An 18,797-nucleotide genomic window follows, 5' to 3' on the forward strand; every position below is an offset into this window, starting at 1 on the left:
ACTTCTATTTCTTTCTTTTTTTTCTTTCACTATGAATGTCTATTTTTATTTTTTTAATTTTTTATTATGTTTCTTTTTTAATGTATACATTTATATTATTACACATGAACCCAACTTCTATTTCTTATTTCCCTTACACATTAAAAAAAAGTCTATAAACTGCTTTCTCTCTGCTCCATACTTTTGAAAAGAGACACCAATAAAAAACTAGATAGAGTAATACATATGAGGATAACAGCTTGGTAAAAATTCCTTCGAATTTTATTTCATGTACGCGAGAGAAGGAACATTCACTTTTCTCCTTACTTATTCCACCTCAGCACCCAGAACATATTACCCATGGATATTACAGTGCTGTGAATCTGCTTCTCCTATGTTGAAGCCCCCTGCATTTACTAGAATGTGATGCACTACTTCAGCTGGAGATTCAGGGCCATAAACACTGTTCAGTGCAGTGAGATCGTTTTAATAACATTCTAATCTAGGCACACAGTTGTCGAGATGGATAATGACTATGCAGCGCTTCTTACAAACGGAAATGGCTCTTGCGCAATCTTAAAAGATATAAAAGAAAACGCTACTAGCACCTGAAGATGTATTTAAAGTATTTTCCTAAATCCGGCCAGTTTAGCTTACATACCTGTGAGCTTTGTCGGGAGGCTGAGCTAGAGAAGAGTGGCTACTTCTCTTCTCTTCTGAGCTCCGGAGCAAGACATCCTCTGCTCTCCCCTTCTCTGGCCCAGCCTTGCTCTGATCCATGCTGAGCTGGCCTTGGTCGGGGTCACACCTGTACATGAAGACGATAGCCGGCTTCTCACTGGACTCTCCTTTCGCCTCTGTGAACCAATGATGGCGCTGGACTGGAGGAGGAGGCAGCATGTGGATGACTGTTCCATCCAGGCCCACCAGCTTCCCTTTCTCTCGCTCCTTCTCTTTCTCCTCTTCCTCATCTGCTTTCCGGCGGCGGAAGAAGCTCTTAAATGATATCCAGCGTTTAGGTTTTGCATCAGCTGCCCGCCTGCTGCCCTCAGAGTGCAAGACTGATTCAGCTTCCGTTGATCTGGTGGGGCTGGTTGGCTTGGTCCAATTGGTGAAATGCTTCTGCAGAAGGTTGCTTGCATGGTAAGGGGAGGAAGTAGACCGTGGTGGGGGAAAGGGAGGTGGTGGCTCACTCTGGGCGCTGGCCACTAGTCTGGAGGGAGGAGAAGTGACTGGCTTTGCGAATGCATCTTTCTGAATTTTGGTAGTAGCGCTTTCTGTGGTCTGATGTGCCTCAGCTTCTCCACTAGGCTGAGATGTAAAGAGAGATTTGGGTCTGACTGGTGTATTTTTAGGAATACTTTTTGTAGTATCTGCATCTGGAGGAACGGCATAAAGCTCTTCCACACTGCACGCCTTAGGGCTAGATTGAGGTGCTTCTGGAGGAGTCTGAGGGGGCTGGATAGAAGCCACAATCTGACAAAGCACGGCGCTTGCTTTCTCCCTGGTGCTGCTGCTGCTGCTGCCGCTGCTGCCGGCCACCTGAGACCCTTGCACACCTTCTGTCTTGGCCATAGGCTCTTGAGTGGGTCTCTGGATTTTTGCTGGGGAGCTGTGGCTGGAACTATAGCTTCGTTGTGGAGAAGACTGACCTCTGTTGAGACAATTGTTGAACTCCTGGACCTTCTGAGCTACTGAGCCTCTTTTACGCTCTGTGCTGTTGGAAAACCCTTTAGCTTGAGGGCAGTCTGGGAGCTGGTTAGCGGCATTATCAGACACCTTGCTTTCAGCTTCTATTTCTTCATAAGTATGGCTTATTACGCTTGTGGTTTTTTCCTTCACAGAGAGTTCTCCACTTGTTCCCAGAAAACTTTTGTAGATGGTGAGATTGTCATATGCATTTGGGTTAATAACAATGGGAACTTTAATAGCATTTTTGGAACTTCGAGCATAGGATGGCTCATCATGAATGATAATGGGAAAAGGTGGCATCCCAGCATTGTTGTAACTATTAAATTTTATCTCAGACAAATTAGGTGACTTAACAGGGATGGTTTTGGAGGAAATGTTTGTAGCTGTGGGCGAAGTGGGTGCTGATTTATGGCAGTTTTTCCTTGAAGGGACATTTGGCCCAGTTCCTCCACTAGTTAATTCTACTTTAGGGATCTTTTGTCGTGGACTGGTGCTGGAAGTCCACACTTCCTGGTATCGGATGGCACTGGATTTTTTGAGATGGGCATTTATTTGCCCTGGTGTCAAGGCAGGTGATGTTACTGGAGAGTTTGGAGTAGAAGACGACCCTTTTATCTTGGGGCGCCCAAGGTGCTCACTGGCCATGGCTGCCGACACATCCACAACAGTATATGGCTTACATAGGGGCTGTTCCAGATTTACAACACGGTAGGGCTTGGTTTGTTCTTCTGCAGGGACGAGGCTTATGGTGACTGCTTGGCCAGCAATATCTGTAGAAGCTTTGCTCTCTGGCTTCTCAGTTTGAACTGCAATCTTGCCGTCCTTCTCCTGTAAGCGGAGAGCAAGGACGGCTTTGTGTGTCTCTGGAACTTTCGCTGAGCTTTTAGAAGTCAGCGCTGACTCCTTCTCCTCACTATTACCAGGAGGACTTGCATGGTTAGACTCGGTTTCTGCCACGTCTTTAGAATTTCCAGGGTTAGCAGGGGATATCACCCCATTACAAATCTTCTGGGATGAGCTGCTGGCTGTTTCAGAACGTGACTCTTCTGTAAAAGAGGAGTCTGGTGATGTGGTATCAGAGCTCGCCATGCTCTGAATGCTTCCTGGACCGTAGGCGACCCCAGAATTTTCCTCATAACCATTAAGTATTTCATCATAGCTGTCATCATAGTCAACAGCACAGATTCTCTGCAGAGACTTATTCCGTAAGGGGACGGTATTCCATTTTTTGCTCACAAAGAACCGGACCGGAGACAGCGTGTTTGCCCTGAAGTTGGCAAAGCGAGGCTGGCCCCTCATGCGAATCTCCATGGCTAAGAGCTCCTCATCGCTCTCGTCCCAGCTCTCATGCTCCTCCTCCATGGCACTGAGAAGCACATCTTCCTCACTCTCCTCACCACTTGAAAACTCAGGGTAGCAGAACCTGCCCCCTTCATTACTGATGACCTCTGTGCTCCCACTCAGAACAACATGCTTGCCCTGAGAGTCCTTGATGCTCCCTATCATGCAGCTTGGTGGGATCTTTCTTTCCAGTGACCGTTTGTAGCAATCATTTATCCTTCCTAAGAATGTTTCTCTTGAGTTTGTTTCATTTCCTGTTCTCTGAGGGGTGGAGTCCAGACCCGCTATCTCCTTTAGCACCTCAGTTAGTCCATTGTTGTTATTGGCTATCTTTTTTGCACTGTCATTATTGCCACACTGCTGAGGAACGTGGCCAAAACCTTCAGCATCACCTTCAGAATTGTTGTTAAGTGGTTTCTGGCTCAAAGAAGTCTTGTTTTGGTTCCATCCCAGGATGACAGGTTTGTTCTCACAGTGTTCTTGGATGCTAAGCTCACCACACACACTTTGCCCATCTGCCACCATCATAGTGGGCTTCACAGCTATGGTGGGCTTTTTAGCCACGGGGGGCCGGAAATTCCCAGTGTTCCTGATGCGGTGGTTGTTACTATGATTGGCATTAGTTTTCACATTGCTGTGGGTGACGGGTGTCTTCTCAGAGTCTGGAGGAAGCTGGTGCAAGCTTTTAGGTTTAAAGCAGTTCTTGCATTCACCAGGTTTCCAAACGTGTTCAGTAAAGGTGTTACAAGCAGACATTTTTAAAAATAGAACTTCACAGACAATGCTTTTTCTTCAGTGCATAGCAAGACTTGCATTTGCATCTGTTAGTTTTCACTTCCCTATGTTGTCATAGCAGCTCTTCTAAGTATGATCAATCTGTGGGGGGAAAGGAGAAAAAAAACTGAATGCAAAAGGCATTATGAGATTTACTGTTATGAATGATATGAAATATAACTAGCTTTTAAATTTTAAACTTTTCTTCCAATTATTGAGAAAGAAAACTAATTTGGGGGCTTAATAATTTTTCTTTAGTTAATCAGCATCTTGGAAACTTAGCCGTATGCAGTACATGTGTATATGTAATTTTTGGCTTGATGTATCCATGGAAATAATACTATGATCTCTCCTGCAAAGGTGTGTGTGTGTGTGTGTGTGTTGTGTGTGTGTTGTGCTGTGTGTGTGTTATGTGTGTGTTATGTGTGTGTTGTGTGAGTGTGTGTGTGCTGTGTGTGTTGTGTGTGTGTGTTGTGTGTGTGCTGTGTGTGTGTTGTGTGTGTTGTGTGTGTGTGCTGTGTGTGTGTTGTGTGTGTGTGCTGTGTGTGTGTGTGTGCACAAGTGTGTGGTGTGCTGGGAGGGAACCTGGTGCTTCAAGTACACCAGGCAAATGTTCTACCACCTGAGTTCTCAACCCTCTGGATTTGCCTTTGATACTGCTCTTTCTGTGTCAATCAATCTCTGCTTAACATTTCTTGGTCTCTATGGGTTTCTTCTTTCATTCATCCTTAAAATGTTAGCTGCTTAATAGACTCTTCAGATTCAATGCATTAAAATAAATCCCTTTCTTCTTACTTCATTTCTCAACTCCAAACAATACATCTCTTATAACCAGTCCTCCTTCACACACCAACCAAACCATTTTATTTTACTTTAGTTACTGTCGCTACCTTCTACCTAGACAGTTACCTGGACTCCAAAATAAAAAACATTAAATTGGGGGATATACCTTGTGATTGAATGGTTGTCTAGCACACACAATGCTCTAGATTCAGTGTACACACACACACACACACACACACACACACACACACACACACACAGAGAGAGAGAGAGAGAGAGAGAGAGAGAGAGAGAGAGAGAGAGAGAGAGAGAGAGAATATTTTATCTAAAGTAAATAACTTCAAAACAGAAGGGATTTGGGAGTGGGAGTACAAAGCCAGGAAAACAAAAGATAGATTTTAGTAGATACATTGCCACAGATGTATGTTCATATACAGGCAATATATACTTATGGATGTGACTCTAAATATTATCTGTCATATAGAAAGGCAAATGAAAGCCACAATTTGGCACCACTATGACTTTACTAGAATGATTAGAGAGCTTGTGTTTAAGGGGGAAGTTGAGCATGTGGAGCAATTGTGGGGACTTGGATGGTTCAGGCATTTTTGAAGGCAGTTTGGCAGTTTCTTATTAAGTTAAACATAAATTTGCCTTGACACCTACCAATCTCATTCTTCAGTATTTACTAGAAACAATGAAAATGTCTATTTACACTAAAACCAGTATACAGAGATTTACAGACAAAAGCTGGAAACAATACAAATACTATATGGTGGTAACTACTCAACTGTACACATTTGTCAAAACTCATAAAACGTCAACACTAAAAAAGGCGAATTTTACTATATGTAAATTAAACCTAAATAAACCTGAACTACAAAAGACAGTGTGGATTGGACAGAAAATAGACTTTGGAGGGAAGAATAAAAGACAAGAAAATGTTTAAAAGGCTGCTATAGGCTTGCTAAGATCCGGAGACAATGTGGCCTAGGATGTGATCATGGACGTCACAGGCAGGTAGGTGAAAGGATGCCTGGGCTCTGGAGAGGGTTATATGGTGCTGAGGTGGAGTTCATGCAACCCCACAACACGCAAGGAATTTACCAAGATAGGCGTGGCTTCTGCCGGGAGGACGATCGGTGCATGCTTTGTGAGCGTGCATGCAACCAAGGCGGCTGTTGAGTTTTACCAATCTAGAGCACAAGGGAGAACTCTGTGGATCTCATCTGCTTGAGGATTACAAATACCGAAGCATTTTCTAGGGTAAGAAGAAAGTAAAGAATGGCAGAGAATAAGTTAGGTCCTGGCTCTGAGGCGAGCCAGGGAGAAGAGCATAGCTAGCCCTTTCTCTCAGAAAAGGGCAAACACAAGTTACGTTCAAGGTAACAATGAGGTGGAAGCCAGAGAGAGAAGACAAGTGTTTCACATGCTTCTGAGAGGTCCTGGGAAGTGGGAACTTATGCGTCCCATTAGATATAACAGTACAAATGCAGGATGGCCTCTCTACAATCTGTGCAGTAGGGCAAAGTGACAACAGTGATGGATAACTCTTTGGAAAATATTTGGGTGGAAAAATTTGGATATTCAGAAAGGAGGTCTTGATTTTAGGATAGGAAAAAGTAGATAATGTTGAGTAGTAATACTGGGGGAAGACAAGGAATAGGAGAGGCACAAAAGGCAGGAAAAGAGAACAATTCAAATCTGAGAACGTTAGAACTGACAAGGCTCTCTTCTCACTCCTGTTGTCTGATGAGCCAGCGGTTTTAAAGACCAGAAAATTCCCCTCCCAGAACTGAGACTTAAGTCTACACTATCTACATTTTGTTTATAAAAGTTGTGTGTACAGTGTGTGTACGTGCCTGTGGAGGTCAGTGTTGTCCTCACACCCAGACAGTTTGTCAGGCTTTGCAGTAAGCAGCTTTCCCTGCTTAGCCATCTTGCTGGCCCCAGCGTATGTTTAAAGTTGCCATTTCTCTTTTTGTTAGCTTTACCCTTTCATCTAGTATAGACTTCTTGAAGAAATTTAAAATAAAAAAAAAGAAGAAAGAAAACAGAAACCTGTGTAATCCTATTATTCAGAATTAATTTCTATTAGCAGTTTGAGACATTTCCTGTGAGTCAGCAAGTTTTTTTAAACTTTTTAAAAAACATGTCCTGTATACTTGGCACTATATGACATTGACCACAAGAGAGTAAGACACCCTGTCTAATAGCCTGTTAAGGGACTACATGTTTTCTTTGTAAGTAGTACAATATGTTTCATTTTTCCCCAAGATTAATAAATATGAAAATAATTTCCCATTCTAAGTATAAGTTAGTTAAATCAATGATGGCTGTTGACTTGATTAGCAACTATCATATTAACAAAATTGCCAAATGAGATTCATCAAGAACACAATCAACTCATGTCAGCACTGTGTGCCCTAAAAACCCATCTTAGGGCTGCTGCTCCTCTGAAAGCTCTGTGTGCATCTGCATTTATGCTGTCATAAAGCCAAGAGATGAGCCCAGCACACACCTCCGGTAAGCACCAGATGGAGCTCCTGTCTAAGCCATAAGACCTGGACTCGGAGAGCTTCATTTTAAACACCAACTATGTTTGGAGACAGACATGTTCAGTTGAAGATGCTGTCAAAACTATTTTAACTTGATGCAGGCTCTTGCAGAAAGATGCTATGCCACACGCAGGTCCACCCACAGCCCAATCCTCTGGCTAATTTACTGCCTTTGTGGAATGACTTAAGGACAATCGATAAAACCTAGCGGCTTGCCCCGCTCAACCACCGCACTCCCCAAACAGGAAACTTGAGTCACCAAAGGCATGTCTGAAACATTATAAAAAAAAAAAAAGTATCTCCTGAAGCACATGCATACAGAAACAACAGTCTATGCTGATGCTCTCTGCTTATTTGCCAGAAAGATCAGATAAAGAATATCAAATGTAATGGTTGGTTTAAAAAAAAGCTCATTTGCTTATATATCCTTTATAATCTTTTTATTTAAAAATTTCATAACAATATATTTTGGTCAATATCCAGCCCCTACCTACCTACCTCATTGTTCTCTCCCTCCTTCTCCCACTTCCCCCTCTTTCCAAAAATAAAACAAAAATGAAAATCATGTAAAACACACAAAAACTAATAAGGCAAAATAAGACCTAAATGAAACAAAAAGCACCCCCTTGGAAAACTCCAAACTGCAGGGAGCCTGTTTTATGTTGACTGCCTTGGAGTGTTAGTTGATATACCCCAAAACGCTCTGCTGGGGAAAACACATTTTCTCCTTTCCTAGCAGGTATCAATTGCAATAGCTTCTTGGCTAGGGATGGGACTTGTGTCCACTTCTTGTCGGCACTGGGATGTCTCCAAAGAAACAGTGTCCAGATACACATTTGCACTCACAGAGCCTGTGACAGCACATGAGACCTGCACAGGCTCAAACCAAACAAAATTCCTTATAACCCTCAAGCAGATCCTCCAGAGGAAATGGTTGATGGGAGAATTTAATGGCTGAAGCCGCCCCCAGAGGCTGGCTAGGCTCCCGTGATCTAGGATTCTCGTTTGTCACTTTCAGGATGAAATCCCTCCCAGTTACAGAGAAAGCTACTCGAGAGTAGCCGATTCCACTCAGAATCAAGAAGGCCTTTTAAGAACCCACTACTGCTTTCTGCTCTCTGCTTCTCTACAATGACTATAATTAGTTTGCTTCTTGTACACCGGTTTCAAGTAGACTTAACACAAAACAACCAAATTCACACTGGGTTTCGATCTTGGATTAAACTGCCAGCATCAAGAACGCGAGCTCCTCATGAAGAACCCCATTCCTGTCATTATAAAGAGGGGCTGTGTGGGTGGTCTGTAAACACCATACACAGTGCATTCCTTGAAGGCAACCAAAAGAAACCTGCCAATAACAAAGGAGTATGAGGAATAGACTGCTAAGCTCCTCCCCCAATCTTGCAACCCCTGAAGGCCATTAGCTCTATCTATAAAATCTGTCACATTTTCACAAGGGCAGAGTCAAAAATCCTCAGTGCTGTCCCTTGGCTTTTTCGGACACACTCTGAGGAGCTAGGCTGCATGTCACCCCACAGTAGCCAATCTCTATGATTCCAGGGTGAAAAATCATAAAGCAAGGTCCTCATTAGGATTTGTAATGGAATATGTAATCCACTTATATATAGTTAAAAAAGCAAAGGAAAATGTGACAAGTATCCTACGTCATTGTTCCCAACCTTTCCTTCTTCCACAGTGAAAAACGCTGACCAGACACCGTACCAGATGCCAAAACCTTCAGCATATGACTAAAAGGGTGGAGAGGAAGTGGAAGCAAAGCTGCAGCAAGAGGTTTGCAGGAGATAAAGGACAGCTTCAATGTGGAACACAAATAGAAATTCTATGAGAAAGACCTTCTTAACTTGAAATCTGGCCTGATGATGATGGTGGTTGTCATTGTCGTCATCATCATCATCATCATCATCATCATCATCATGTCACAGTTCCTGAATAGGCAAGCTCTTGAGATAAAAGTTCTCTTAGCTGAAGAAGAGATCAAAGTAAAACATGTTTATTTGTATATCTTAAAGCTCTATTACATGACAGAAGAGCCCATTCCCCTCCAGCTGTTCTAATGGTAGCCATCCCAGGCAAGAACTGAGTGACAGTGAACTACAGAGCAGCTTGGTTTCTCTTCGACAAATCAGTCAAATGTGATTAGTACTACTCCTAATTATAACTTGATAGCAACTAGTTTTAATATTAAAGTACCAAAATGTTCTCTGAACTTTTGTCAAACTTCGACCATTTATCAGAGAAGTTAAAATGTTATCTAGTAATAACCAAGGGCTTCTTCATTTTAATTTGCTCATGATCTGCTCTTTTCCTTAGATTAGAATGTCCCCTCTAATACTGTTCATTTGGCAAGACTATTTATCATTCACGATCTTGTTCAGATGTTACCGCTGTGATGACTTTTTTTCCTGGTTCCCTAAATACCACTATTATAATATTGCACTATACTATAAATATATAAGTCCTAAGATGACAGGACTGTATTATGTCTTTTTCTTATTTGCATCAATGGACTTCTTAGAAAAAACTAGGCTCTAAGTAAGAGCATGCTGAATAAATTCTATTAAGCATTAGACACAGAGTCATTTTGCCCATCAAGATTCACAATCTTCAGAGGCAGGCAGATTGCTGTGAATTCGAGGCCAGGCTGGTCTGCAAAGTGAGTTCAGGACAGCCAGGGCTACCCAGAGGACCCTGTCTTGCAAACAAAACAAAACAAAACAAAAACAAAAAACCCAAAAGACAATTTTCAAATACTGTGATATGCATGATATTATTTGTCCTGCTTTCATCAGGATGAAGAAACTGGGATTTGCCCAAGGCCACACAGAACTTGTAAAGGGCAGAGCCAAAGTGGGTGATGCATGCCACGTATGCACAAATGGTCCACTTCAGCTCCTACTGCTACTCTGGCACAGAAAACTAGGTTGAATTAGGGAGTCATGGCTGACAGAGAAGACAGGTGTGTGTACATCAAAAGGGATGTGTGTGTGTGTGTGTGTGTGTGTGTGTGTGTGTGTGTGTGAGAGAGAGAGAGAGAGAGAGAGAGAGAGAGATAGAGATAGATGAGGGATATTTAAAAGATAAAAAGCAGAAGGAAAAACAAACTGGAAAGAGAAAAGTTGCTTAGTCTATGAAAAGAAGCCCCACTGGTATGATTTTAGCAACATAACCATATCTGGAGACTTCATTATCTAGTGTGACTTGTACTTTGGTAGGTGATATTATATTTTCAACTAAACTAAAAATTTCTTTCTTTAGCTTCAGAAAAGCATACAATATATTCTATAAAACATTTATAATTTAAACTTTTAAAAAAGAAAATACTAAATTAATCAGAGTGTGAATTATACACTACTTTGTGAAATACAGATTTATCGCTTCAAGAAAATACTGCATGTAACAATTTTTAAAATGCATTGAAAGAGCATTCCCCAAACTGGGACCCAGGGTGTATTTTTCAAGGGTCTGTGAGTTCTCAAAATAGTTTCATCTCGAGCTAAGTGTAAGATCTCTGCCTAAAATAAAATATAGGGGCTAGGGGGATGGCTCAGGGGGTCAAGTGCTTGTTGTGTAAGTATGTGGACCTGGGTTCAGTTCTCCAGCACCACATAATAGGCAGGTGTAGCAGTACGTGCACGTGACCTCAGCACTGACTGACCACGCTGATGGCTAGAACCTGCTGGCTAGCTAGCTAGCTGAAACAAGCTCAATGAGAGACCCTGTCTCAAACATACACATACACACACGGAGATACATACATACACACACTCATACACATACATACATATACACATACATACAAACAATGGAGAACAGTAGACTGTCACACCCATAGTCATCCTCTGGCTTTCATATGCACACCAAGGAGCACATATACATGAGCATAGCCAAATATATACTTCATACTCTCATACACAAATACATTAACATAAACGTATGCTGGGCCATTACAATGGCCACTTATAACTAATAAGCACATAAACACTATTTCTAGGTCTGTGTGTACATTTGTGTTTATAATCTGTGCACACTACTAGTACAAGCAATAATGAGGGGAGAAACAGAACCAGTTCTTATGCATATGATTCAGTATTTCCAAGTGAAGGCAAAAATGACATCATTTTATAATCAGTTCTTAATGTGCCAAGGTTGGATTTTCAGTATGTTAGAAAGGGCTAGAGAGATGGCTCAGCAGTTAAGAATACGGGCTGCTCCTTCAGAGGAACTGAGTTCTGTCCTCAGCACCTATGTGGGGCAGCTCGCAACTACTTCTAACTCCAGCTGGCCTTCAAGGAGACCTATACCCATGTTACATATGCTTACACAGGTATAAACACATAAATAAAAATAAAATAGGTCTTGAAAAAGGAAAAAATACGGCATAAGAAGATCAAGCTGGGCATGGCGTTATAAACCTATAGTTCTAAGATGTGGGGAATAGAGGCTGTAGGATCAGAATTCAGGATAATTCTTAATTATGTTGTTAAATGAAGTTGCAGTTAGAGTATTTTATTACACGGAGACAATTAAAATCATTTCCCATATATAAGAAGAAGCACTTCTTGTATGGAAAGCTATCTGGAACCAAAAGTCAACCTTTGACCTACCAAAGAGTGTACCCACCATGTGCACACATGTCAATTATATATGCATGGATGACATACACATACAGAGTAAGTAAAAAGACTGTAGAATGTGGCTCAAAGGATTACCTAGCCTAACGTGTGAAGCCCTAGGTTTGATTCCTAACACTGAAATAAAAAAGGAGAAGGACTATTTTGGGGTGCAACCGTCCTAGAGTCTGTACCTCTTGTTCTTGTCTACTGAAGCACTGGACACCAGCTTCTAGTTACTTTTAGACTTCTCTTCACAGACAACTGATTATCTTTTCTCCATAATATACTAGAAAGCTTTCAGGCTAGGTCAACTCTGAACAGTCCATCTCATGCAATATCCAAACCCTATTTCTCTAACCCACCCCCTCCGTTTGACCCACCTCCTGCAGACCACACAAGAGTCCTAGATTTGCTTTTTGACTGAGATGACATATGGCTGTTTTCCAATTTCTCTAAACAAACAAACAAACAAAAAACCCAGCTTTTTTGTACTTTATTTCTCTGTAAAAACCTAAGGCAGTCTCAGCTGTGTAAATAATACACCTGAGCTCCATAAAATAAAAAGTCATGCATGTGTCATGCATGTTCCTGATACACCTTTCCTCTTCTTAAAGCACCCTTTCCTACAGGTCCGTTTCTGTAACACCTGCTCAAAACTCTACAGACCAAGCCAAAGAGACCTCTCCTGTGAAGTCGCTCATCTTACTCTGAGAGTTAACTGTTCTTTTCCCCAGATCTCTGTCACAGACAGCACATTGCTATTTGTGTACTTCCTTCCCTCATTAATTTAGGTCCTTGAAAACAAGAGACATTTCTCAGTTATGGCACTGTTCTGTTTCTTGAATAGACAAGTAACTGATGCGTTGCTACCTGGTTTTACTGAAGACAGAAGCATTCATACAGTGACAAGGGACCACCAACAGCAGATGGGGAGAAAAACATGAAAAAGCAAGCTTGATAACTCAAAATCATTTCAGTAGAGGGCAAACAGTCCTATATACCCTAACTGCATCACCATATTCTAGAATAGTATTGTGTTGGATGTTGACACCAATTATAGCAGGATATCAAAAATGTTAAATTATATTTGGTATGTTGTGTTTAATAAAGAAAAAAAAACAAAAGTGTAAGTGTGTTTTGGAAATATTTTCATACAAATGGCTTTATTATTTACATTTATTAGATTATAAAATAAACTCATTACAACAACTTTTAAAAATAGGAGGAAAAAGCACTCCAAATTGTATATTGCATAAAAATCAGGTCACAGCAGCACTAAGTGATTATTTAATTAAAATGGTTTAATATTAAAGATCTCAAACTCACAAAAGTTAGCCAAAATTTTTTGTTAACTGATGCCCAGTCTCTCCCAAGGCAAGGAGGGGGCGGGGCAGGTAGATTTGTACTGTGCTCACATAAAGTTATTCACTATTCTCCTGTCTTAATGTGTGAATGGGTCAGGGTGGAGACAAGGCTGCGGGGAACATCAGCAACAAAAAGGAAGATAAAAGTGGAGAGTGAGAGATACAGGATCTCACAAATAAAATGTGGGAGGACAGCCAAGAGAAGTGAGAGGAAAAGCAAGCAGAAGCCTCATACGGGAGCAGACACATCCACAAAAAGGACAGTGCTTCCCTCAGCTCCCCTCCCTTGACTTTCTTTGTTCTAGTTGACTTCAGGCTGATGCATGTACCCTGAGATGTATGCTGAATCCCAATGAAGTCCTCCTACACGCACACTTCATACCAACACAAGCCAGTTAAAAGGATTTTAATTGGTGTGCACCATTCCCTGCAATTTCAACGCTTAAAAAATGAATAGTCTTACTAAGTACCAGATGGTGACATGTACTAATTAATCAGGACTATTCGATGAATGAGCATATTAAAATGAATGTACCTATTAGACATGTGTTGCTGATGCTCTACCCTGAGGAAGCTGCTTCGTAAATGTGCGCCCACGGAAGGTGCAGACTCACCGTGAAGCTCGCAAGTATCTCCCACAATGATTTGCAGCAGCAATACCATCAACACTGTGTTTCCCTCTAGATCACTCTATATTTCATGTTAAGCAGCCATGAGCCCTGCCATCCCTCTATAATCTACTTAACCTTCTTACGCAAGAGCCAGCTGAATACCGAGTCTACAGTTTTTCTCCTGTAGAGGAAGCTCTTACAAACTCATCAAGGTTGTTTTTAAAGGATCAAATAGTGCTCTTGATTCAGCTCCCTTCCTCCTCAATTTGTCTGCAGACAGTGGGAGCTAGAGTGCCACCAACTGAAGGAGTGACAAAGTGCAAAGGAATCCTGCATGACAGTTTGCCTTGCTTGGATTTTCCTCAACTACTGTTTGCACTGGGCAGAAATATATAACCTATTGGCAGACCTCAAAATAGGTGTAGGATTTTTTTCTGAAACAGGATAAATCCTAGAAGTCATTTGTTTTCTTTTCTTCTTTAAAAAGATTTATTTATTATGTATACAGTATTCTGCCTGCAGGTCAGAAGAGGGCACCAGAACTCATTATAGATGGCTGTGAGCCACCATGTGGTTGCTGGGAATTGAACTCAGGACTTCTGGAAGAGCAGTCAATGCTCTTAATCTCTGAGCCATCTCTCCATTTGTTTCCTTATCTCCTTATATTCATGACTCTGCTGTATTATATTATTTCCTGTCACCCCAAACATATTCTATTATAAAATTGCTCAAATCTCTCTAGATTTATAGGAAACAATGTTTTCTGATTTCTGAAAGCACTAAAAACCAGAGCAGCCGATTAGACAGGGAGGCAACAGGGCACAGACAAAACCAGGGAGAAGGTACCTGGAGGCAAGTTTACTGTCTGTCACACAGCAAACATTAGTCATCTCCCACAGAAAATAAGAAAACAGTAGAAAAAGTTAGCTCCTTGAAAAGTCAGCTCAAAGAGGAACCTAACTGAAGAAGTCTAAATATGATCCCTTTGGAGAATTTAGGAACTGTGATAAAAAAAAAATGTGATTTAGAAGTGTGCTCTCAAAGTTGAAGACAATACACACGGCCTTCTAAAACAAGCCTGGTGAACAGAACCTAGAGGAGACCAGTGCTTGCTTATGATGTATGGAAATGGCTGTTGCTAAAATGAGAGCATTACCCCAAAGAATCCTTAAGAGAGGGCAAGCCAATAACAGGAACAACAACATTCGCAGTTATAGGCCGGAAAAGCCTCCCTAGTGGAAAAGGCAATTTTTATTTTATTATTTTCCTTGAGCTCTTGCTTAAAGTCAAGAGGTAGAGTTTATAACAACATTCAAGAAGAATTTAACTAGTTTGAATGTAATTAAAAGTAAAATGACGCTGGGCGGTGGTGGTGCACACCTTTAATCCCAGCACTTGGGAGGCAGAGGCAGGTGGATCCTTGTGAGTTCAAGGCCAGCCTGGTCTACAATGTGAGTCCAGGACAGCCAAGGCTACACAGAGAAACCCTGTCTCGAAAAAAACCAAACTCCCCTCCCACAAAAGTAAAATGACATGAACATGAGGTGACTGAATAATTTTTAAAATTTCCATTCCTATGATTTAATAATTTCTGATAGACCTAGTGCTTTAAAAGTTTTGGTCACGCTAGATAATTTAAATGAACATTTTGGGGGTAGTATTCAGCCAAGACTCATGTTCTGGGGCGGCTGAGATAGCTTGGCTGCTCATTCAGGTGATGCTGGTTCAATTCCTGGTGTCCATACATCAGCTCACACCATCTGTAACTCCAGTTCCAGGAGCTCTGCTTCCTCCTGTCCTCTGCAGGCACATGACAAGCATGTGGTGCATAAACTTACACGCAGGCAAAATACCCCAAATACACAAGATAAAATGAAAACATATTTAAGGGGAAAAAAACCCTCATATTTTGAGACAAAACCCAGTAAGACAAGATATCACAACCAAGCATAAATCTTAATTCAAATACAAAAGGGAACTGTGCTGGGAAACAGACCCCTGACTCAATGAAGAGAAAGCAATGACTTAAGACAACCTAAGGAGATTAGACAAGTTACAAACTACTCTGAAAAACAATCTATTCATAACTGTTAAAAGTTCAATTGAATAATGCGCCATAAATCTACAAAGGAAGGAAGATGGAATAAATGAGAGAATGAAAGAACGAGCAAGAATGATGCCCCTTGAACACAAAGGGTATGACTGACTTAATGTGACAAGTGACATGCTGAGCACACTACCCACTCTCAGGTCACAGCTAGCTTTAGCCAGAAGACTGCATTAATATTAAAGATTTGTCTAATTTGAAACAACACAGAAGTCAAAAATAAATACCAATTCTGACAAAAAGCAGATGAGTCAGATGCACATGGGGAAGCAGTGTGGTCTAAGTGTGATATTTAACATAGCTGCGGTTGGAGATCCAACTCCTGCTTCTGTCTTTAAGAAGCAACTGAATTAGTCATTCATGCCTTTGGCTAAATGTCAGGCTGCTTCCAAGGTGCCTGAAATTCCTTGGAAAGAGGCCATGAATATATTAAGATAAAAATGGACACTGAATTAAGTTTTCTCTGATGATAAAATAAAGTAGTGAAAAGACAATATTCCGAATATGATGTGTTCCTTGCACTTTTTCCAGCCTAAGAAGAGAGAGAACTGGGTATTTCTTCATGGATAGTGTTTGGAAATGGAGAAGCAGTAGAATTCAGAAGTAAAGCTTATCAATTTATATAATAAAATCTGGGGTTAATATATAGACTTTAAAGTTTGATAGATAGTGATAAAAATCTCTTTTAGGAATCTGTCCTTTGAGCCAGCATAGGAGACAACTATCCAATGTTTGTCCCGTGGGGTTTGGATGAGAATGTCCCCAGTAGACTGAGATGTCTGAAAACATGGTCCTCAGCTGGTGGAGCTTTTGGGGGTGATTAGAGGTGTGGCCTTGCTGATGGAAGTATATCTCTGGGATTGGGCTTTGAGAGTTTAAATGCTCAAGCCACTTTCCAGTTTATTGCCTCTCTGCTTGCTGCTCCAGCTACGCCTGCTGCTTGCTGCCATGCTTCCTCGCCATCACAGACTCTAAGTAAACCCATTTCCTTACTTTGCCTTGGCCATGGTGTTTTATCACAGCCACAGAAAAGTAACTAGCACATCTCTCATAGGCAGACTCTCCCCAACAATGGAAAGACATGACAGTAGAAGAGGGGGCTATTAGGCAAGAGGAAGGGAACCAGAGTAGGGAAGAGGGGTATGGCAATTAAAGCAACATGGAGACTAAAAGAGCTTGAAAGGTAGCACAAATAAATTAATACTTTTTCCTCCCTCTAATTTTTAAAATTGGAAATAGATTTTTTTCACACAATATATTCTGATTATAGTTTCTCCCTCTATAACTCCTCTGAGATCCATCCCAGCTCCCCTCCCATCCAAGTCTACATCCTTTCTGTCTTTTATTAGAAAACAGACATCTAAATAATAATAATTATCAGAGCAAGTAGGACTAGGGCAAAATGAATAAACAGAACAAACACATATAGACACAGAGACACACAGGTTCATATACACAGGAATCCCATAAAACCATAAAAGTAGAAGCCATAGTATACATACAAAGGACCTGTAAGATTAAAAAAAAAAAAGCCCTAACAAAATATTATGAAAAAAAGAACCTCCAAAGATGTCCTTGAGTTGGCTTTGTATTGGCCATCTACTGCTGGGCATGGGGCTTACCCTTAAGAGTGGTTTGTATCTCTGGTGAGATTCCATTGAAGAGAACTGGTTTTTCATTTTCTAGTGGGTATCAAGTAGAAATAGCTTCTGGGCCTGTTTCTACTTCTCTTCTTACTGCTAAGACATCATCTGATACTGACCTGTGTAGGCTCTGTGAATGCTGCCATTCTCTGTAAGTTCATTTGGTTGTCAGTCCTGCTTGTTTCCTTGGTGCCCTTCATCTCTATTGGCTCTTATTCTCCTCTTTCTGCCTCCTATTCTACAAGGTTCTCTAAGCCCTGAGGGGAGCAATTTGGTGGAGACAACCAGGTTAGGACTAAGTGTTACAGGTCTCTCACTCTCTGCACATTGTCTGGCTGCGGGTCATCTAAAGTCTAAAAGAAAATGTTTCAAAGCTTTTACTTTCCTTAAAGAAAAAGAGGGGGAATCTGTTCCCTGAAACTTGTAATAGTCTTGAGTTGCTTGGACCAGATACAGTTGTTAGCCACTACATAGTTGCTAACAACAGAGCACCAATATTTCAGTATTTGTATAGGGGAATTTTCAATTGGCCTTTTGGGGAGGGAGGAGAAACAAACTAACAGTGAGATTATAGTCACTATCCTGAAAACTATGCTAACTCATTTATCCTTTTAACAACCCTGAATCATTTTTCTAATTTATAGATGAGGAAAAAAAGAGACCGGAAGGTATAAAACCAGGAAACAAGAGCTAATATGAGAACCCAGGCCTGTGTGATGCTAAATCCCGTATTTTTTTCTAAATCTCATATTTTATACAATAACAGTATTTGTAAAATGCGTCACACCAGAGGTATGTTGTATGGTTCTACTTATAATAATCCCCTAAAATTGGCAAAATTGGAAAAGTACAAAAGGAAACAGGGAATGGAACCATTTTAATACCAAGCAGAATAACACGAAATACATTGAACCCTACCAGAAAACCTTTTGGGCATGAAATAAGAGCCTGGTAATCTGGGCTGCCACTGAGCATGCTTTTTGTTCTTTATAACAGACCCTCCAACTTCTAAGCAGTAGTTCTAGAATGAATAGCTTCTCAACACAAAGAACAATCTTTTGACTGTTGGATATGCTTTTCAAATTATAAAAGGTAAAGGTACCACACCAGATCACAGATGAAACTTGGTACTTTTTTTAGTGGAGGGCATTTAAACTTTAGTATATTTAAATACCTGAGTATTTTGCAAAATGTGGATTCAGATTCAGTAGGTCTGGGTTAACAGACCATACATACTTGGAGTAGCAGTTTTTAGAATATACAACATATGGAGTTGTATAGAAATCTGAGAAACAGTAGCTGTAAAAAAAT

General features: G+C 40.9%; 1 protein-coding gene across 10 annotated transcripts in view; it reads right to left on the reverse strand.

Annotated features, from left to right (window-relative positions):
• The window catches only part of PEAK1 (pseudopodium enriched atypical kinase 1), a 222,713-nt gene that overhangs the window by 54,670 nt on the left and 149,246 nt on the right, over positions 1 to 18,797 (reverse strand). For all 10 annotated transcript variants that reach the window (XM_084782239.1, XM_084782241.1, XM_084782234.1 and 7 more), the window contains one exon: positions 641 to 3,888. In XM_084782239.1, coding sequence (XP_084638365.1) covers positions 641 to 3,768 — 3,128 coding nt within the window. In that variant the 5' untranslated portion in view covers positions 3,769 to 3,888. The remainder of the gene's footprint in view (positions 1 to 640; positions 3,889 to 18,797) is intronic.

This window comes from Acomys minous (assembly GCF_964271855.1).
Source record: "Acomys minous genome assembly, chromosome: 5".
In the NCBI taxonomy this organism is placed as follows: domain Eukaryota; kingdom Metazoa; phylum Chordata; class Mammalia; order Rodentia; family Muridae; genus Acomys; species Acomys minous.